Source organism: Anomaloglossus baeobatrachus, chromosome 6 (genome assembly GCF_048569485.1).
Source record: "Anomaloglossus baeobatrachus isolate aAnoBae1 chromosome 6, aAnoBae1.hap1, whole genome shotgun sequence".
NCBI lineage: Eukaryota > Metazoa > Chordata > Amphibia > Anura > Aromobatidae > Anomaloglossus > Anomaloglossus baeobatrachus.
The window spans coordinates 433,997,737-434,017,894 of record NC_134358.1 but is presented as its reverse complement, the minus strand read 5'-3'; the positions used below and the strand labels follow the sequence as shown (position 1 = coordinate 434,017,894).

Genomic DNA, 20,158 nt, shown 5'->3' with positions numbered 1-20,158 from the left:
TACTGCCAGCGTGAGCTGAGTCTCATGCGAGGGGATCGCATTAGTCGCCGTGTGGCCCCGGCCTTACGCCCATACTATTCGACTAGGCGGGTTACCCAGTACTACATAAGTGCACCATACAGGGACATGGACTTTTTGGCATATATTAGGCTGTAGGAGCCACTCGTTGAATCTGTCCATCGCGGTCCACATATGGAACATGAAATATAGCCGTAAGAATCTAGCCTGACTGATATATCTGAAAGGTTTTGGTTTTTTATTCCACTTGTATAGCCATATTTAATGAGGGCCTGTCACTTGCCATGAATATGTATTTATTACAGAGTGTAAGTGTAGCTGTTGTCATGAATATGGCGATGTTTTTCTTTTATTCTTGAGCCGTGATCTTTTCCTTTCCTATGCAGATTTAGGCCACATTGCACACATTGAGTATTTGAGTTTACCTCAGTATTTTTAGGCCAGGCGTGGAACAATCAGAGCAAAAGTATAATAGAAACACGGCACCACTTCTGTATTTCTTACCCACTGCTGGTTCTTAAGTTAAAAAAAAAAAATCACCAAATTCTCAACGTGTCCACGTGACCCTAATCTTTTAGTCAACTGGGCGTAGCCCTCAAGACTTCTCCAGAGGAGAGAACCACACCCATTCAGCTTAAACGTAGCTCAGAGGTATTCCCATCTTCAAGTTCCTATCCCAATATGTGGTATGTGTAATAATATCAAATACCTCCAATTACAAATGTAGTGTAGTTCTTTTGATTTAGCCATGTCACTTACCTAATGTGCAGGGCATTGCAGTAGGTTAGGTATTCATGGTTAGGACCACTCGTATAGTGAGTTACTAGCACTTGTAACTATGGTTACCTACGGTACTACAATGCCCTGCACATGAGGTAAGAGACATGGCTATATGAGAACTATACTACATTTTTAATTGGAGGTATTTGCTAATATTATACTTCCTACGTACTGGGATAGGATCTTGGAGTTGGGACTACCATTTTAAAGTGAACCTGTCAAGTCCGCTATGCACCCAGAACCAAGAGTAGTTCTGGGTGCATATTGCTACATTGTTTTTCCAAAAATAAGACGGTCTTATATACTTTTTATTTTTTTTGCCCCAAAAAAGCACTAGGGCTTTTATTTGGAATAAGTCTTATTCTTGGAAAAACATGGTTCCCTTTCGCTTCCAAGGAGATTCATACTTGCCAGATCCCGGACGTCTACGTGGCTCCCAGGTCCTCCTGTGATCCCCGGCGTGCTGCTGATAAATCTTTGGCTTTACCCAGAAAGAAACGAGATAGGATGATGAAACTTTACATTTATTCCACATACTCTTAACTGATGACAACACAATTCTTACATCGGTATTCCAAGTTCTGGAAGCCTAGCAAAAAGGACTTCTGTTACGCCTCAAACCAGGCATCCGTAGCACCCATGGCATCAGAAATGGTGTGAAATTTGGTACCCGTGAGGTATTTCTTCAGGTTTAGAAACTGATGATAGTCGGAGGGAGCTAGATCTGGTGAATAAGGTGGGTGGTCAACCTGCTGGAAGCCCAGCTCTGCCAGTTTTGCTGTGGTCGCTTGTGCAGTGAGCGGAGGCGTTGTCTTGCAGGAATAAGTTTCCTTTGGACAGCTTGCCGCGCCTTTTGGCCTTCAGAGCTGCCTTCAATTCGTCCAAAAGTTCAATGTAATATTTTGCATTGATCGTGGAACCCTTTTGAAGGTAGTCCACTAGCAGCACGCCCTCCTTATCCCAGAACACAGACACCATCACCTTATTGGCTGATTTTTGCACCCTAAACTTCTTTGGACGAGGAGAACCACTGTGCCTTCACTCTTTTGACTGCTCCTTGTTTTCAGGGTCATACAAGTAAATGTAGGTCTGATCCATAGTGACCAGTCGATCCAGGAAGTTCTTATCAGTCTGGAAACGCTGACAAATGGACCGGGACGTTTTCACTCACATGCTTCTCTGATTTGTTGTCAAACATTTGGGGACCCACTTTGCAGATAGCTTCCTCATGTCCTAATATTCATGGATAATGACACAAACACGTTCACGGGAAATCCCCATGATGTCTGTTATTGCTTTAGCTGAAATGTGTCGATTCTCCAGTATAGGGTTGTGTACAGCATCGACGATCTCCATAAAAACTATCGGTCGTCCAGGACGTTCCTCATCATTGGTGCTGAAGTGGCCCGTTTTAAATTTGACAACCCAGTTCGTAACTGTAGAATATGAAGGGCATTGATCCCCCAATGTCTGCAACATATCACCATGAATATCCTTCACGGACTTTCCTTGCAGAAACATGAATTTTATCACTCCTCTGCTCTCAGTTGCTGTGAATATCGCATTAGACTCCACCATTTTGTTTTCCCGCGTGCGTAGAACACTGTTACCATAAGCAACAAACACTAAATTTTGAAATCCTATATTAGACACATAAGGTTTTCATGTGATGCAAAATTCGTTACCATAGAAATAAAAAAAAAATCACAAAGCCAAAGACTTATTAGCAGCCCCTCGTATAATATATAAATGATATAGTTATGTACACACTGATCAGATCAGCACACACACATCCGGCGGTACAGAATGCCTCCTGCTGCAGGGAAAGATGGGATGAAGTTACGCATCACAGGTCCTGTAAGTATTCCATCCGCAGCTGCAGGTCCTTGCGCTCCACCGCACTGTCTTTCAGGATTCTGCCGCCCAGAAGAAATCTGTATCGCTGTGTGTGTTCTGATTGGTGCCGGTGTGCCATCATGCAGGGCCTCTGCTCGGCGTCTGGTGAGAATGATTGCAGGGTGTCTGCTGTCTATAATTAAGTGTCCTGCAGGATCCTTTAACTTTTTAAGCTACATAGACATTTCATTATTGAACTGCGACTAGGGTATATTTTCGAGGTAGGGCTTATATTTAAGCCTTGCTCCAAAAATGCTGAAAATCCCTGCTAGGGCTTATTTTTGGGGAAGGTCTTGTTTTTTGAAAAATCCCTGCCTAACCGTCCCTGTATCAAGTGTAGCATAGATAAAGTGATCTTTAGAAAAGGTATTTCTAAAGATCCTTTATAATATGCTAATGAAGACAGGGACTAGTTACAAGGCTTTAGTTCCCTTGCCTAGTTGGCCCCTTGTGTGCGTGCTAACATGCTAATGAATGCACAGCATCAAAGGCATGGTCGCTCTCACCTCTGCTGTCACTTCTGGTTTTTGTCTCAGTGTGCATAATCAGAACGTCCCCGGACTTCCCGTCATGCACACTACACCAGTTTGAAGCCAGGATGCGTACACCAAGCTTTATAGTTCGCATGACTGGAAGTGTGGGACTTCTGATCATGCACACTGAACCGAAATCCAGTGTCGGGCGCAGTGTCAGCAGAGTGAGAGGGACCATGCCTCTGATACTGCGCATTCATACCATGTTAGTATGCCCACAGGGGTGGTCGTACAAGCTAAGGGGGCCGACTAGCCAAGGGAACTAATGCCTTTGCAACTAGTCCCTTTTCTCATTAGCATATGATAAGTTTTTTTAGATATAGTTTTTCTAAAGATCTGTTTATCTATGCTAGTGTATACAGGGACGGTTAGGCAGGGAATAGCAATATGCACCCAGAACTGCTCGTGGTTCTGGGTGCATATTGGACCTGACAGGTTCACTTTAATATATAGTGAAGGGAGCCATATCTCTGGAACGGAGAGGTGCAGTAACACAACGTTTTTTTTTTTTTTTGTTTTTTTTTTTTTTTTTTTTTTTTTTTTTTATTATTATACCATATTCGGGAGAATATCGGCATTTACACTAGGTAAAATGATTACAAGATTTAGACAAGTGATAACTTTCATTACCACCGCAGACAAAACATGGAAATTGTCATCTATAAGTAATAAAAATGAACTAGTTGTAACACGGACCTGATCTGTAGTGATTTCTATAACAAAGCGGAGCTGTCCCCAAGAAAGCATTTTCTGTGTGCAATATATGCTAGAATTTTAAGCATTTTTTGCTTGGTAAGGCTGCTTACACACCAGTTTTTTGCCATCAGACACAATCCGGCAAAAACCTGAAAAAAACAGATCCGGCGTCTGTTGCCGCCGTATCCGTTTTTCCCCCAATACTTTTATTAGCGTCGGATAGCCTTGCGTTCCATCCGGCTTTCTCCGGATCCGCCAAAATTTTGCTTGTCTGGCAGCCGAATGGAACGCTGACGGGAACGCTTTTTGTCTCCAGCGAAAAACCGCATTGCGCCAAATCCGGCGCCATACAGCGTGTTTTATAATGGAAGCCTATGGACGCTGGTGTAGCGTGGCAAAAATAGGATACGACTGACGGATCCGTTTTTTTGATCGGAGCATGCTCAGTATCACAATGGATCCCTCAAAAAACTGAAGGAACTGATGGAAAAAAACTAATGCAACTGATTCATTTTTTCGGAGGATCCATCGCATCAGTTCTTTTGCCGGATCGTGCCTGATGCCAAAAAACTGATGTGTGAAAGCAGCCTAAGGCTGCTTTCACACCTCCATTTTTTTCTTGTGGGGCACTATCCAGCGCTTTGCAGAAAAACCGCAACTGGGGTTTTTTTGCCGCCGGTTGCGTTTTTTTTGCATAACTTACATTAGTGCCGTATTGTGCCGCATGGGCTTGCGTTCCGTCCGTTTTTTGCCGTATGCGGCAGATTTAGCCAATGCGGCGCGATTTGCAATGCATGCCTATGGACGCCGCATGCGGCGTCCTGCGGCAAACACCGCATCCGGCTGCCGCATACGTTTTTTTCCACTGCGCATGCTCAGTAGCCTGCCGCAAGCGGCAAAAACCGGATGGGCCGCATGTAAAAAAAACGTATGCAAAGGATGCGGTTTTGTCGCCGCATCCGTTGCATAGGTTTTAGAGCCGGATTGGCCGGCTCTGCAAAAACCGGAGGTGTGAAAGCAGCCGAAGTCTGTCCAATGCATTTAGATTTCGAAACATTTCTCAAGTTTGTGGCTGACCAAAAGGAGATCTCAATCATAACTGAAGGCAAATGAAGCGCACAGATGTAGATCACGGTTTCATTCAATTTGTACCAAATGTATAAATAGCAATGTATTTTTTTCTAGTACAATGTAGTGGAGTGAAGAATACCTTTTGCAGATTAGCTAAGGAGGCAGAAACAGACTCCATATTTACTTAATAGTCCTGGAGTGTCGCTTCCTTTACATAGATGAGCTGCTGGCAAATGGAGTAGAAAATGCACCACTCGCACAGACTGAGCCCAGCGCTTTTGATGATCTTTGCATTCTGTTTGCAGTGTCCATCTTCAAGGTGTTTACTGCCTTAATGTCCCCAATCACGTCGTGCAGTAATGGATCTTCACTAAGCAGGTTATGCCGGTAACTGATGAGCTTGTACGGGGACGCCGTTCATGCCGTGCCGCTATCATCTCACTTTGATGCCAGCAATGTAATAGTTATGCGTTTGCTGAAATGAGAAATAATGTAAGGAGCAGAGACAGTATTGTCTTGGATAACCTTTACATCTGCAAAATAAAAGCTTCAAAGTAAGAAAGGTAAAAGCCTTTGTGGTCTGCCATCTGCTTGTGTGCCTGCTATTGAAGAGGGCTGATGTACATGGAATGAGGTTAATACCGTGCGAGGAATCTAAATCTCCTACCCACAATACGGAAAGATGAGCAACCAATGAACAGTGTGAGAGATTTTCTCTTGCATAATGTGCATTAACCCAGTTATTAACCGGTCAGGTCCCTCCAGCACTATTCAGTTACATGACAAAATTTCCTTCCTAACCAGCCCTGTAGAATATCATTCTCTAAAATCAATTTGTAACAAAAGTATTTATTACCTTCATTTCCGTATTCAAATTAGAACCTTGAAGTTCTCCGGACTAGTCGGCCCTCTTTCCATGTTATCAGGCCCCTGTGGGTGTGTTAACATGATTTTCACGAGCCTGCGTCACTCCAGCTACTGGAGATCTTAAGCATGTGCGCGGCTCATTTCGACAGCGTCAGAAGCCGGGTATACATATCGTGGCTTCAGAGAGGTGCACTGCACATGACCAGAAGAATAGCTTCTGCACTTCAGAAACCAGGTATACACATTCCACCTTCGGTGCTCTGCGCATGATCAGAAGCACACTGATGCCACTGAAATGACCCAGATTTTCAAGAGCTGCGTTGACTCCGGCTCATGGAAATCATGTCATCACGCCAAGAGGGGCATGATGACAATGAAAGAGGGCTGACTAGTGTAGGGAGAGAACGCCCCTTCGTCTAAGTCAAGGGCCCAACAGGCCCACGCGGCTCCTGAGGACTGCAGTTGGCGGACATTTTGCTTTAGATTTAGGCACAAACGCCACAACTGTAAACCGGTCATCAGATTTTAAATTCTAAAATGCATACTTTACTAAATTCTTTTAGACCTTATTAGGCTGTTGTACGTACTTTGACAATCTTTATCAAAATGAATGTACTACAATCCTGATATTAAGATAATCGGTCCAGTTATAGAGTGAAATAATTTAAGTCCAAATGTGTTCCATTTAAGCCACCCAGCCAGACTGACAGCTGTAGCGTGTACTGCGCAGCAGAAGAGAGGAAGAGCTGTCTGGCTGGCTGGAGACTGAAAACACTGACTCCTGAGCTCTCAATCTTAATCTGGACTCATCAGGTCTAACAGATCTACACACGTGGTCAAAATTGTTGGTACCCTTAGTTTCATGAAAGAAAAACCCACAATGGTCTCAGAAATAACTTGAATCTGACAATAGTAATAAAAATAAATCTATGAAAATGAACAAATTAAAGTCCGACATTGCTTTTCAACCATGCTTCTACAGAATTTTTTAAAAAATAAAACTCATGAAATGGGCATGGACAGAAATGATGGTTCCCCTGAAAATGTGACGACAGGGACATATGATAAATCAAGGAGTGTCCACTAATTGGCATCACAGGAGTCTACAATCTTGTAATCAGTCAGTGAGCCTGTATATAGGGCTACAGATGCTCACTGTGCTTTTTGGTGACATGGTGTGTACCACACTCAACATGGACTAGAAGAAGCAAAGGAAAGAGTTGTTTCAGGAGATTAGAACGCAAATTATAGTTAAGCATGTTAAAGGTTATAAGTATATCTCCAAACAGCTTGATGTTCCTGTGACTACAGTTGCACATATTATTCAGAAATTTAAGATTCATGGGACTGTAGCCAACCTCCCTGGACTTGGCTGCAGTAGGAAAATTATTGACAAGTCAAAGAGACTGATAATACGAATGATAAAAAAAAAAAGCCCAGAAAAACTTCTAAAGATGGATTAAAGGTGAACTTCAATCTCAAGGATCATCCGTGTCAGATTGCCCCATCTGTCGTTGCTTGCGCCAAAATGAACTTCATGGGAGACAACCAAGGAGGACACCATTGTTGAAAAAAATATCATAAAGCCAGACTGGAATTTGCCGAACAAAGCCACAAAGCTTCTGGGAGAATGTCCTATGGACAGATGAGACAAAAATAGAGCCGATGTGCCTTGCCAAAAAGTTCTATGTTCACAGATGGAAACAAGAAGCATATCAACAAAAGAATACTGTCCCTACTGTGAAACATAGAGGAGGCTCTGTTTTGTTCTTTGGCTGCTTTGCTGCATGTGGTACAGTGTGTCTTGAATCTGTGCGGGTAGAATGAAATCTCAAGAGTATCAAGGGATTCTGGGCAGCACATTTCTCTCTGTCAGAAAGCTTGGTCTCAGTCGCAGGTCATGGGTCTTGCAACAGGATAATAACCCAAAACACACAGCTAAAAACACCCAAGAATGGCTAAGAGGAAAACATTGGACTTATTCTGAAGTGGCCTTCTATGAGCCCTGACCTAAATCCTATTGAGCATCTTTGGGAAGAGCTGAAACATGCCGTATGGAAAAGGAAACCTTCAAACACGAGACAACTGGAGCAGTTTGCTCTTGAGGAGTGGCCAAAATACTTGTCGAGAGGTGCAGAAGTCTCATTGACAGTTACAGGAATGGTTTGATTGCTGTGATTGCCTCAAAAGGTTGTGCAACAAAATACTACGTTAAAGGGGTTATTTGGCTTATTTTACTTATTTTTTGTGATTTCACTATTGGGCTACATTGGGGGGCAGATAAGTAGATAGTAACTACCTACCTGCTCTTCTGTCAGCCCCTCTCGCCCAGCTGAGTGGTCATGTGACCACTCCTGCTGTGATTTTGCTGCTTCTTGTGATGACACGTCAACAGGGGCTGAACCTCGTTGACGGGCATCACAGCTGACGTCATGTTGACGTCATGTTGCCGCCCTGCAGCCGACCCGGTACAGTGCTATGAGCCCCCGCCTTTCGCATCCTTCCCCTAACCCTCCCCACACTCCATACACTCCCCCGCTCACTGTGTGCTGTTATCTGTGCAATGTATGTGCTCGGGTCCTGGACAAACTGGGTTGCCCTCTGTCTAGGACACCGTGAGCGCTGTTTGCCACAGCTCATTGTGATGTATGGGGCCCAGGTAACTGTGTCCCACCCCCGCCTCCCCCGTGCGCAGTTTCTCTCCTCACACTGTGATGAATGCAGCCTCCGGCGCTCCTGGCTTTTGAATACAGCCAGGAGCAGAGAGCAGGGACGTCACCTGACACCAGTGAACAACAGTACTGAGCTCTGCATCACCTAGCTGTAAGCAGGCTGCACTCATCACAGCACGGAGGAGAAGATAAAGTATGGGTGAGAGGGGGGGTAGCAGAGAAGAGTGCAGGGGGAGAGAAGACAGTCCACAAGTGAGATACAGAGCGGGGGGGAGAGTGCAGGGGGAGAGAAGACTGTACACGGGTGAGAGACAGAGCAGGGTATGGGGTGCTGGGGAGGCAGAGAAGAGTGCACGGGTGACATTCTTCAGAGCGAGGGGGAGAGTGCTGTGCACGGGTGAGAGACAGAGTGGGGGGAGGAGGGGTGCAGTGCATGAGGGGGGATTCTATATATTTATATAACTCTGGGTGTGGGTGGGTGTATGCGTGTGTGTATATATCTTATATACTCACATTAGGGGCTATATATAGTCTTCATTACAGACAATATATTAGTGTTCATTTATCTGTCAGGTGCTGGGGCAGAATACTGACAGGGAATGTATGTGCAGAGGGCGGGGCTGGACACTGAGGCCAGGCGGTGCCAGCTGTGACCGTGAGGTTCGGCATAGGAAAATGTCATGTTTGGTTGAGCTGCAGGTAAACAAGGAGCTGCAGAGAATAAAAGGATAATTCAAGAGGAACAAAAGTTAGAAAACAAAAAAAAATAATGTAAGGATGTTTTATGACAATACAGCACAGATTAGCTTGAAAAATGTTTTGTAGTTTGTCGGACAACTTCATTAAGGAGGGTACCATCCATTTCTGGTCAGGCCTATTTCATGAGTTGTGTGTGTTTTTTGTTTTTTTGTTTTTTTTTGTTTTTTTTTTTAAATTCTGTAGAAGCAGAAAAGCAATGTCTGACTTTCATTTGTTCGTTTTCAAAGATTTTCTTTTTCATTTATTACTTTTGTCAGATTCAAGTTATTTCTGTGACCATTGTGTGTTTTTCTTTCATTTAAACGAGAGGTACCAACAATTTTGACCACGTGTGTATAATAATGGCTGCAGTTTGTATCATGAAATCTAGTGACAATTCCGCTTTACCTTCACCGAGCATTATGTTCTTTCATCAGCGGGTGGGTTTCACTTTAGGTTAGGAAATCAGTACAGTTAATAAATTGCCAGGGAGTGAAGAACATTAGAAATGCTGTAATGCGGTGTGTTGAGAAATCCCATCTACCATGACCCGCATAGCTGATCAGAATGCACATGGAGGAAATGCATCTAGCCCGATACTTTGAGATATATCAAATTGTCAAGTGTAAGAAGCCCAGGGGACGCTGGAAGAAAATAAATTTTCCTGTCTGCTAAGGGGAGATTGCTTTTATTAACTGGTGCATTGCTGAGTAACCAGTTTTCTGTTTCTCATAATCAAAGCTTCAGTTATAGCTAAGCAGTGAGATGTTCTGATCCATGTGGTGTCTGTAGCGGAGGCTGTTTATCTGTACGGCGGCTGTATCCTGTCCTAGTGCGGCTCCACGTCAGGAAAATGTTATAAATCTGAGAAATACATTTGTGTGCCCATTAATCAATTAGAGCATTTCTTTTTTGCAGGCTATGGATCTATCTGTGGACGAATCCAGTTTAACAGGAGAGACCGCTCCATGCTCCAAATCCACAACCCCCCAACCGGCTGCAACTAATGGAGACCTCACATCGAGAAGCAACATCGCTTTTATGGGGACGCTTGTTAGATGTGGCAAAGCAAAGGTAAAAACCACTGAAACGGTCTGCATTTATCACCTATTTTCTTCTTGTGTCAAGAGCATTACTAAAAATATGAAATTCCTTATTTTGTTTCATTACACTTGTTTGTTTGCTGATTTATACAATGTAACAAGGTTAAATCACAAAGAAAAAAAAAACAAAAAGCGTTTCTCACTGCTCATCAACACTGTCTAAGTTAACCTTGCAAAACAAGCTAGAAACAAAATGGGCTTATACCTTGCTATAAAAAGTAATGGTACATATAAATAACGGGGTACTCAGTGAACACTGTGTTGGATTAAAAAAAAAAACACAAAAAACGTAAAGCCATCCCACTGCTACAAGGTGTACCCCATTGCGATGGTCCTAAACGCTAATATTAAAACCTCACCCAGTGTCAAATGACCTCAGTGTAGATGGGGGAAGAGAGGTCCTGGAGCCCTATCATTCAAACACAGCCATGGGAAGCTATATAAAGGAAATACCCGGATTAGGAGGTGGGGGAGGGGCAGCCTTGTTTGTACAAGAACTAAAGCAAAAGAAGTAAAACTCAAGAGCACATATAAATAACAAGGTACTTTGTACACACTGTTTCTGGTCAGAAAAAGCGTAAAACAATCCCACAGTGACAAGGTGTACCCCAATCAGGTCAAGCCTAAACTCTAATATTAAAATCTCACCTAGTGTCTCACGAACTCAAGGTTAACCTTCTCCTTAACACACCATGGGTCTAATCTCTTAACCAAAAGCAAAATATACTTATGTCAGACACCAAATATCACACATTCTAATCATGAGAATACGCCTCATCGTTTAGAACTAACGTGAGTCAAAGAGGAATCAAACCAAGGTTTCTAAACAAATTTTTGAGGACCATGTCGTGCTTTTTTTTTTTTTCCTCTTGTATTCCAACCTCTCATAGGAAGCTGCAGTACTTACTATTTTGACTCTCTGTGAAATTCCATGGGTGTCTTAAATTCCTCTCACAGGGCAAACAGCCTCACGGGCTAAAAAAAAAGTTTGCCTGAGAAGAGTACAAGGATACTGAGATCAGGTCTCGTCATTAAGAATTCCCAATTACCATATCTTAGGACGGAGTGGTACAGGAGCTTGGAAGATATGAGTAGCATACCTATGACATTCTCCCCAAATTCTCCAATAGGAGAGAAACTCCACATATGGTGTATAAAATCTGCCTCTTCTTCCCCACACCTGTCTCAATCTGCAGCTGTATAGCTACCCATTTTATATATCCTACTTTGTCTGGTAGCATTGATGGACTATATGCATTTGGATTAGCTTGTTAATTGGTGGTAGAGCACGTTGTGGTGAGGTCGAAGCCTCAGCTCAAACCTTTGATAGGTTATTATTGTCCTTCATTTGGGCTCAACTAACAATGGCGATGAAGATTCTGTCCTGCTTAGTTACTATGTATTTGTAAAATACACACACACACACACACACACACACACACACACACACACACACACACACACACACACACACACACACACACCTTGCTTGGGTCTGTTGCACCTTAGATTTCAAATCAAGATGATATGAGGAAGTTCAAAATGTCTGGAAAACTGGTTATTCAGAGCGGGTTTTAGTTGCAGGTACCTAAAAGAAAGTGTGTAGGGGGGCCTGATGGAACTATTGACATTGCTCAAAGGAAGCAAAAACACCCTGGATATATATTTGTGCCAACATCTTGACCCCCTAGGTCCGACGAAAACTGAGATGCTCGGGCATGTAGCAATGCGTGAAGAGCCCTATTATGGGGGCTTCCTCTACTGGGAACCTTAATTGAAAAGTCTGTGAATGGGCAAGAAGCTGCACGAGTATTTCTTTGGTGCCTCCAATACTCCCCATAGACTATGGAGAATCAAACAGTACGCAAAGTGGCAGTCAGTTAGGCAAGTGGCTATCTGCTATACAGCGTTGTAGAAAATTAAATTGAAGTCTTGTCAAATAAAGGGGGCAAACTAGGAGGATGCCAGAGGAAGAGGAATAAACGTGAGGACCCAACCCACAAAGACCCACCCATGTTGCACTAGTCAAAGTGCAGTACATTTCTGCAACTATGATCAAAGATATTTACCGTATTTTTCGCTTTATAAGATGCACTGGATTATAAGACGCACCCCCAAATTTGGTGAAGGAATAGAGAATTTTTTTTAATAAATGGGGTCCGTCTTATAATGCCAGTGTCCGTCTAACAAATCATATAGAGTATATGTCCCTCATAGCCCCCCATCCTAAAATTAGCCCCCTTAATCTGGATATGGCCACCTTATTTTGAATATAGCCCCCTTGTGCTGGCACACGTCCCCCAGTGATGCAACATGTCCCCTATGGCTGGCACACTGCCCCTATGGCTGGCACACAGCTCCTATGGCTGGCACACACAGCCCCTGTGGCTGGCGCACACACTGGCCCCCTGTGGCTGGCGCACACGCTGGCCCCCTGTGGCTGGCGCACACGCTGGCCCCCTGTGGCTGGCGCACACGCTGGCCCCCTGTGGCAGGCGCACACGCTGGCCCCCTGTGGCTGGCGCACACGCTGGCCCCCTGTGGCTGGCGCACACGCTGGCCCCCTGTGGCTGGCGCACACGCTGGCCCCCTGTGGCTGGCGCACACGCTGGCCCCCTGTGGCTGGCGCACACGCTGGCCCCCTGTGGCTGCTTTTAGTAAAATAAACTCTTTCCTTACCTTCTCCAGCACTGTGCTCCCTCGTGTACCCCTCCTCGGGGTTGAGCTCCTGCATTTCCTGTTTCACGGTCCCGGTCATGTGATCGGCACAGCAGTGTGACATCTCTGCGTGCCTGATCACAGCAGCAGGAGGGAGACCGGGCAGACACGCTGGAGGAGGTGAGTACTGAGTTTATTATTTTACTATGGGCAGCAGCATGGGGGCCATAGCTAACACAGGGGGGGCATGTGTGATCAAAGGGGAGCACAGGCACATATAATATGCGCAGCTCCACCAGCCCATCGCCGCGGTGCAGTTTCAGCACCACAGTGGTGGACAGCGGCTTTGCATATTATATGAGCGGGTGCAGGAGATCAAACGCTGCCGCCCGCAGCTTCACAAGCCTCCACCAGCCCCCCCAGCACCGCTCCAGAGCGGCCCCCACCTACCCTGGACCCTGCAGTATAAAATCTGTATATTTATAAGACGCACCCCCTACTTTCCCCCAAAATTTGGGGGAACAAAAGTGCGTCTTATAAAGCGAAAAATACGGTAATCAACCAAGCATCCGATCTTTCTATAACAGGTATGTCTGCAATCAGCATCTTAGTTGCCTGTTTGGCACTGCCTTTACCTCATATAGCAAAATCCTGCTTGTTGGTCCTCTTTAACCCCTTTATAGACCTCGGTCAGTGTTCATGCCGCTAGGCCGGTGGGGATCCGCGCACATGTCAGCTGATTGTGCAGCTGACGTGTGCCTGCGAGGCATGATTGGAATCCCGTTCCGCCCGTGCCTTTTTTTTAACGCCTTTCAATGGCGCTGTCAATAAATGTCGTGATTGCCCTAAAACTTACAGCCTGACACCGGAAGTCACGGGACGTGATCACGTGGATCCAATGGTTGTCATGGTAGCACTGGGTCATGTGATGACTCCTGTAGCTCACATGACTAAGGTCCTGTATGAAACAGCCGAGTGCTGCTTATTACAAGAGATGAGCTTTTCTCCTGATCTGAGCGAAGCTGCTCTGATCGTGAGAAAGGAACAAGCGATCAGACAGCTGATCCTTATTGCCCCCTAGGGGGACTATTAAATATTTTTTGAAAAATTAGATTTTTTTTAACAGTTCAAATCGCCCCCCTTTCGCGCCATTGAAAATTAAAGTTAAAAATATACACATTTGGTATCACAACATTCAGAAATGCCCGATCTATAAAAATTATAAAATGAATCCGATTAATAAACGTCGTATCAGCAAAAAATTGCAAACAGCAAACTTACGTTTTTTGTCGCCACAAATTTTGCGCAAAATGCAATAACAGGCGATCAAAAAGTAGCATCTGCGCAAAAATGGTACCTTTTTTTTAAAAATGTCAGCTCGAGATGCAAAAAATAAGCAGTCACTGAGCCATAGATCCCGAATAATGAGAAAGCTACGGGTCACGGGAAATGGCGCAAAATGTACGCCACTTTTTTCGGACAAACTTCTGATATTTTTTTTTTTTTTTTTAAAACCCCTTCGATAAAAGTAAACCTATTCATGTTTGGTGTCTACGAACGCTTATCGACCCTCCCCCCCCCCCAAGCATCACACCAACACATCACACCATTTTTACCATACTCCAAACTTAAAATATCTCAAACAATAGAGGGCAATCGCCGGGGTTTTTTTTTTTTTTTTTTGCAATTTTTTTTCTGCATTTGGAATTTCTTCGGCGCTCCATTGGGAGACCCAGACGATTGGGTGTATAGCTACTGCCTCCGGAGGCCACACAAAGCATTACACTAAAAAGTGTAAGGCCCCTCCCCTTCTGGCTATACACCCCCCGTGGGATCACGGGCTGCCCAGTTTTCAAGCTTTGTGCGAAGGAGGTCAGACATCCACGCATAGCTCCACTGTTTAGTCAGCAGTAGCTGCTGACTATATCGGATGGAAGAAAAGAGGGCCCATGCTAAAGGGCCCCCAGCATGCTCCCTTCTCACCCCACTCTTGTTGGCGGTGTTTGTTAAGGTTGAGGTACCCATTGCGGGTACGGAGGCTGGAGCCCACATGCTGTTTTCCTTCCCCATCCCCCTGAGGGCTCTGGTGAAGTGGGATCTTACCGGCCTCCAGGCTCTGAGGCCGGGCTCCATCCACAGACCCGGAGATCCTGCTGGATACGGAGCTGGGTACCGTCAGGGACAAGGCCCTGCAACATTCAGGTACTCTGTGTCCCCGTACAGACAGGCACAGACACACTCCAGCGTTGCTGGGTGTTCTAGTGCGCCGGGGACAGTAGCGCTGCGCGCTTGGGTTATACTCACTGCAGCTTAGCTGAGTGAGTTTGTGTGGGGAACTACCGCGCCGGCCGCCCCCGGAGACTGCGGCGCGGCTGAGACTTGTGGTGCGCCGGGGACTTCGCGCCGACCGTGCTTTTACGACGGCAGCGCTTATAAATCTAGTCCCCGGCTTCTGCGGCCTAGTTACGTTTCGTTCCCGCCCCCAGCCCTGTCAGTCAGGGAAGGGGAGAGACGCTGTACAATAGTCAGCGCCGAGGGCTGGAGTCTTATTTACATACTCCAGCCCTCTCACTGGGCACAGTGGGACGCCAGTTTCCCGCTCTTTGTCTGCAGCACGCCCACGGCCCGCCCCTCTTCACAGGACGCCGGCAGCCATTCCTGCACGCAGTCTGAGCTGGAGAACGGACATAGCCCTGGGAGACCCAGACAGGGGATTCTGGCGACCACACACCCGCTGTTAAGCGGGCGGTAAGCAGCACCTAGGTGCTGACCCCACTAGTGCCACAGTGTTGTTTTGTGTACTTTTGTCTGTACCTATATATTGCACTGTACGGTCGCTTCTTGGCTTATACCCCTATATTGCTCTGAGGAGACAACAGCATGTCATCCGCAAAAAGCAAGGGTGCCAAGGCACAGGCTTTCTATGCTGCCTGTACCGCATGTGGGGCTGATCTACCGGCAGGTTCCACTGACCCCCATTGTGTGCAATGTTCGGTCCCTGTGCCACTTCGTCAGCCGGAGTCTATGCTAGTAGTGGCCCAGGCAGAGACGCCTGTGAACCCTGCCCCGGTAACGGGGACAGAGTTTGCAGTTTTTGCTGATAAGATGTCTGTGACTATGACAAAAATTCTAGAAACTTTGCAGTCCAGGCAGGTCACTCAGACCATGGGCACTGCTGATTCAATGTTCCCCGGTCCCCCTCAGTTGGAACTGATCCGTGCTCCAAGGGGGTCCCAGGCATCACAGGCTGAAGGCTCTGACTCGGACGACAGTCCCAGGCAGCCTAAGCGAGCTCGCTGGGAGAGACCCTCGGCGTCATCACGCTGGTCAGGGTCTCAGCGAGAGGATTCTCTGTATGATGAGACAGAGCTAGGTGATCAGGAGTCTAATCCTGAGACTGCTCTCAACCTGGATACCCCTGATGGTGACGCCATGGTGAATGATCTTATAGCGGCCATCAATAGACTGCTGGATATTTCTCCTCCAGCGGAGGAGGCAGCAGCACAGCAGGAGAAATTCCATTTCAGGTATCCCAAACGTAAATTGAGTACTTTTCTGGACCACGCTGACTTCAGAGAATCAGTCCAGAAACACCATGCTTACCCGGACAAGCGTTTCTCCAAACGTCTTAAGGATACACGTTATCCCTTTCCCCCTGACGTGGTCAAACGCTGGACCCAGTGTCCAAAGGTGGACCCCCCAATCTCCAGGCTTGCGGCTAGATCCATAGTTGCAGTGGAAGATGGGGCTTCACTTAAAGATGCCAATGACAGACAGATGGACCTTTGGTTGAAATCTGTCTATGAAGCTATCGGCGCGTCGTTTGCTCCAGCATTCGCAGCCGTGTGGGCACTCCAAGCTATTTCAGCTGGTCTGGCGCAGGTGGACTCTGTCATACGTCCATCAGTGCCGCAAGTGGCGTCCTTGACCTCGCAAATGTATGCGTTTGCGACTTACGCTATCAATGCGGTCTTGGACTCTACCAGCCGTACGTCAATGGCGTCCGCCAACTCTGTGGTTTTACGCAGAGCCTTATGGTTAAAGGAATGGAAAGCAGATTCTGCTTCCAAAAAATGCTTAACCAGTTTGCCATTATCTCAAGACAGACTGTTTGGTGAGCAATTGGCTGAAATCATTAAACAGTCCAAGGGTAAGGACTCTTCCTTACCCCAGCCCAGATCAAGCAAACCTCAACAGTGGAGGGGACAGTCGAGGTTTCGGTCCTTTCGAGGTTCGGGCAGGGCCCAATTCTCCTCGTCCAAAAGGACTCAGAAGGAGCAGAGGAGCTCAGATTCCTGGCGGACTCACTCACGCCCAAAGAAAGCAGCCGGAGGAACCGCTTCCAACCCGGCTGCCTCATGACTTTCGGCCTCCTCTCTCCGCATCCTCGGTCGGTGGCAGGCTCTCCCGCTTTTGCGGCATTTGGCGGCCACAGGTCAAAGACCGGTGGGTAACAGACATTTTGTCTCACGGGTACCGGATAGAGTTCAGTTCTCGTCCTCCGCCTCGGTTCTTCAGAACTTCCCCACATCCCGACCGAGCCGATGCTCTTCTGCAGGCGGTGTGCTCTCTAAGGGCAGAAGGAGTGGTGATCCCTGTTCCTCTTCAGGAACGAGGTCAAGGTTTTTACTCCAATCTGTTTGTGGTGCCAAAAAAGGACGGCTCTTTCCGTCCTGTTCTGGATCTAAAACTGCTCAACAAGCACGTGAAAACCAGGCGGTTCCGGATGGAATCTCTCCGCTCCGTCATTGCCTCGATGTCTCAAGGAGATTTCCTAGCATCAATAGACATCAAGGATGCTTATCTCCACGTGCCGATTGCTCCAGAGCACCAGCGTTTTCTACGCTTCGTTATAGGAGACGAACACCTTCAGTTCGTAGCCCTGCCATTTGGTCTGGCGACAGCCCCACGGGTTTTCACCAAGGTCATGGCAGCAGTGGTAGCAGTCTTGCACTCTCAGGGACACTCGGTGATCCCTTACTTGGACGATCTACTTGTCAAGGCACCCTCTCAAGAGGCATGTCAACACAGCCTGAACGTTGCGCTGGAGACTCTCCAGACTTTCGGGTGGATCATCAACTTTTCAAAGTCAAATCTGTCACCGACCCAATCACTAACATATCTTGGCATGGAGTTTCATACTCTCTCAGCGATAGTGAAGCTTCCGATGGACAAGCAGCGTTCACTACAGACAGGGGTGCACTCTCTCCTTCAAGGCCAGTCGCACCCCTTAAGACGCCTCATGCACTTCCTGGGGAAGATGGTGGCAGCAATGGAGGCAGTCCCGTTTGCGCAGTTTCATCTGCGCCCACTTCAATGGGACATTCTCCGCCAATGGGACGGGAAGTCGACGTCCTTAGACAGGAAAGTCTCCCTTTCCCAGACGGCCAAGGACTCTCTTCAATGGTGGCTTCTTCCCACCTCATTATCACAAGGAAGGTCCTTCCTACCCCCATCCTGGGCGGTGGTCACGACAGACGCCAGTCTGTCAGGGTGGGGAGCAGTTTTTCTCCACCACAGGGCTCAGGGTACGTGGACTCAGCAGGAGTCCACCCTTCAGATCAATGTTCTGGAAATCAGGGCAGTGTATCTTGCCCTACAAGCCTTCCAGCAGTGGCTGGAAGGAAAGCAGATCCGAATTCAGTCGGACAACTCCACAGCGGTGGCATACATCAACCACCAAGGCGGGACACGCAGTCGGCAAGCCTTCCAGGAAGTCCGGCGGATTCTGATGTGGGTGGAAGCCACGGCCTCCACCATATCCGCAGTTCACATCCCCGGCGTAGAAAACTGGGAAGCGGACTTCCTCAGTCGCCAGGGTATGGATGCAGGGGAATGGTCCCTTCACCCGGACGTGTTTCAGGAAATCTGTCGCCGCTGGGGAAGGCCGGACGTCGACCTAATGGCGTCCCGGCACAACAACAAGGTCCCAACTTTCATGGCACGGTCTCGCGATCACAGAGCTCTGGCGGCAGACGCCTTAGTGCAAGATTGGTCGCAGTTCCAGCTGCCCTATGTGTTTCCCCCTCTGGCACTCTTGCCCAGAGTGCTACGCAAGATCAGGTCCGATTGCCGCCGCGTCCTGCTCGTCGCCCCAGACTGGCCGAGGAGGTCGTGGTATCCGGATCTGTGGCATCTCACGGTCGGCCAACCGTGGGCGCTACCAGACCGGCCAGACTTACTGTCACAAGGGCCGTTTTTCCATCTGAATTCTACGGCCCTGAACCTGACTGTGTGGCCATTGAGTCCTGGATCCTAGCGTCTTCAGCATTACCCCAAGGGGTCGTGGCCACCATGAGACAGGCTAGGAAGCCCACGTCTGCTAAGATCTACCACAGAACGTGGAAGATTTTCTTATCCTGGTGCTCGGCACAGGGAGTGTCCCCCTGGCCATTTGCATTGCCTACTTTTCTTTCCTTCCTGCAATCTGGTTTGGAAAAAGGCTTATCGCTCGGCTCCCTTAAAGGGCAAGTCTCAGCGCTATCGGTATTTTTTCAAAAGCGTCTAGCACGACTTCCTCAGGTACGCACGTTCCTGCAGGGGGTTTGTCACATCGTCCCTCCGTACAAACGGCCGTTAGATCCATGGGATCTGAACAGGGTACTAGTTGCTCTCCAGAAGCCGCCCTTCGAGCCTCTGAGGGATGTTTCACTTTCTCGACTCTCACAGAAAGTGGCCTTTCTGGTAGCGGTCACGTCTCTTCGGAGGGTATCCGAGCTGGCAGCGCTGTCATCCAAAGCTCCCTTCCTGGTTTTTCACCAGGACAAGGTAGTGCTGCGCCCGATTCAGGAGTTTCTCCCTAAGGTGGTATCCTCTTTTCATCTCAATCAGGATATCTCCTTACCTTCCTTTTGTCCTCATCCAGTTCATCGGTATGAAAAGGATTTGCATTTGTTGGATCTCGTGAGAGCACTCAGAATCTACATTTCCCGCACGGCGCCCCTGCGCCGCTCGGATGCACTCTTTGTCCTTGTCGGTGGTAAGCGCAAAGGATCGCAGGCTTCCAAATCCACCCTGGCTCGATGGATCAAGGAACCAATTCTTGAAGCCTACCGTTCTGCTGGGCTTCCGGTTCCATCAGGGCTGAAGGCCCATTCTACCAGAGCCGTGGGTGCGTCCTGGGCAT

General features: G+C 47.2%; 1 protein-coding gene across 1 annotated transcript in view; it reads left to right on the top strand.

Moving 5' to 3' along the window:
* Positions 1-20,158, top strand: part of ATP2C1 (ATPase secretory pathway Ca2+ transporting 1) — a 183,836-nt gene that overhangs the window by 61,384 nt on the left and 102,294 nt on the right. Inside the window, exon 8 of the mRNA XM_075316144.1 lies at positions 10,190-10,345. Within this exon, the coding sequence (XP_075172259.1) occupies positions 10,190-10,345 (156 nt within the window). The remainder of the gene's footprint in view (positions 1-10,189; positions 10,346-20,158) is intronic.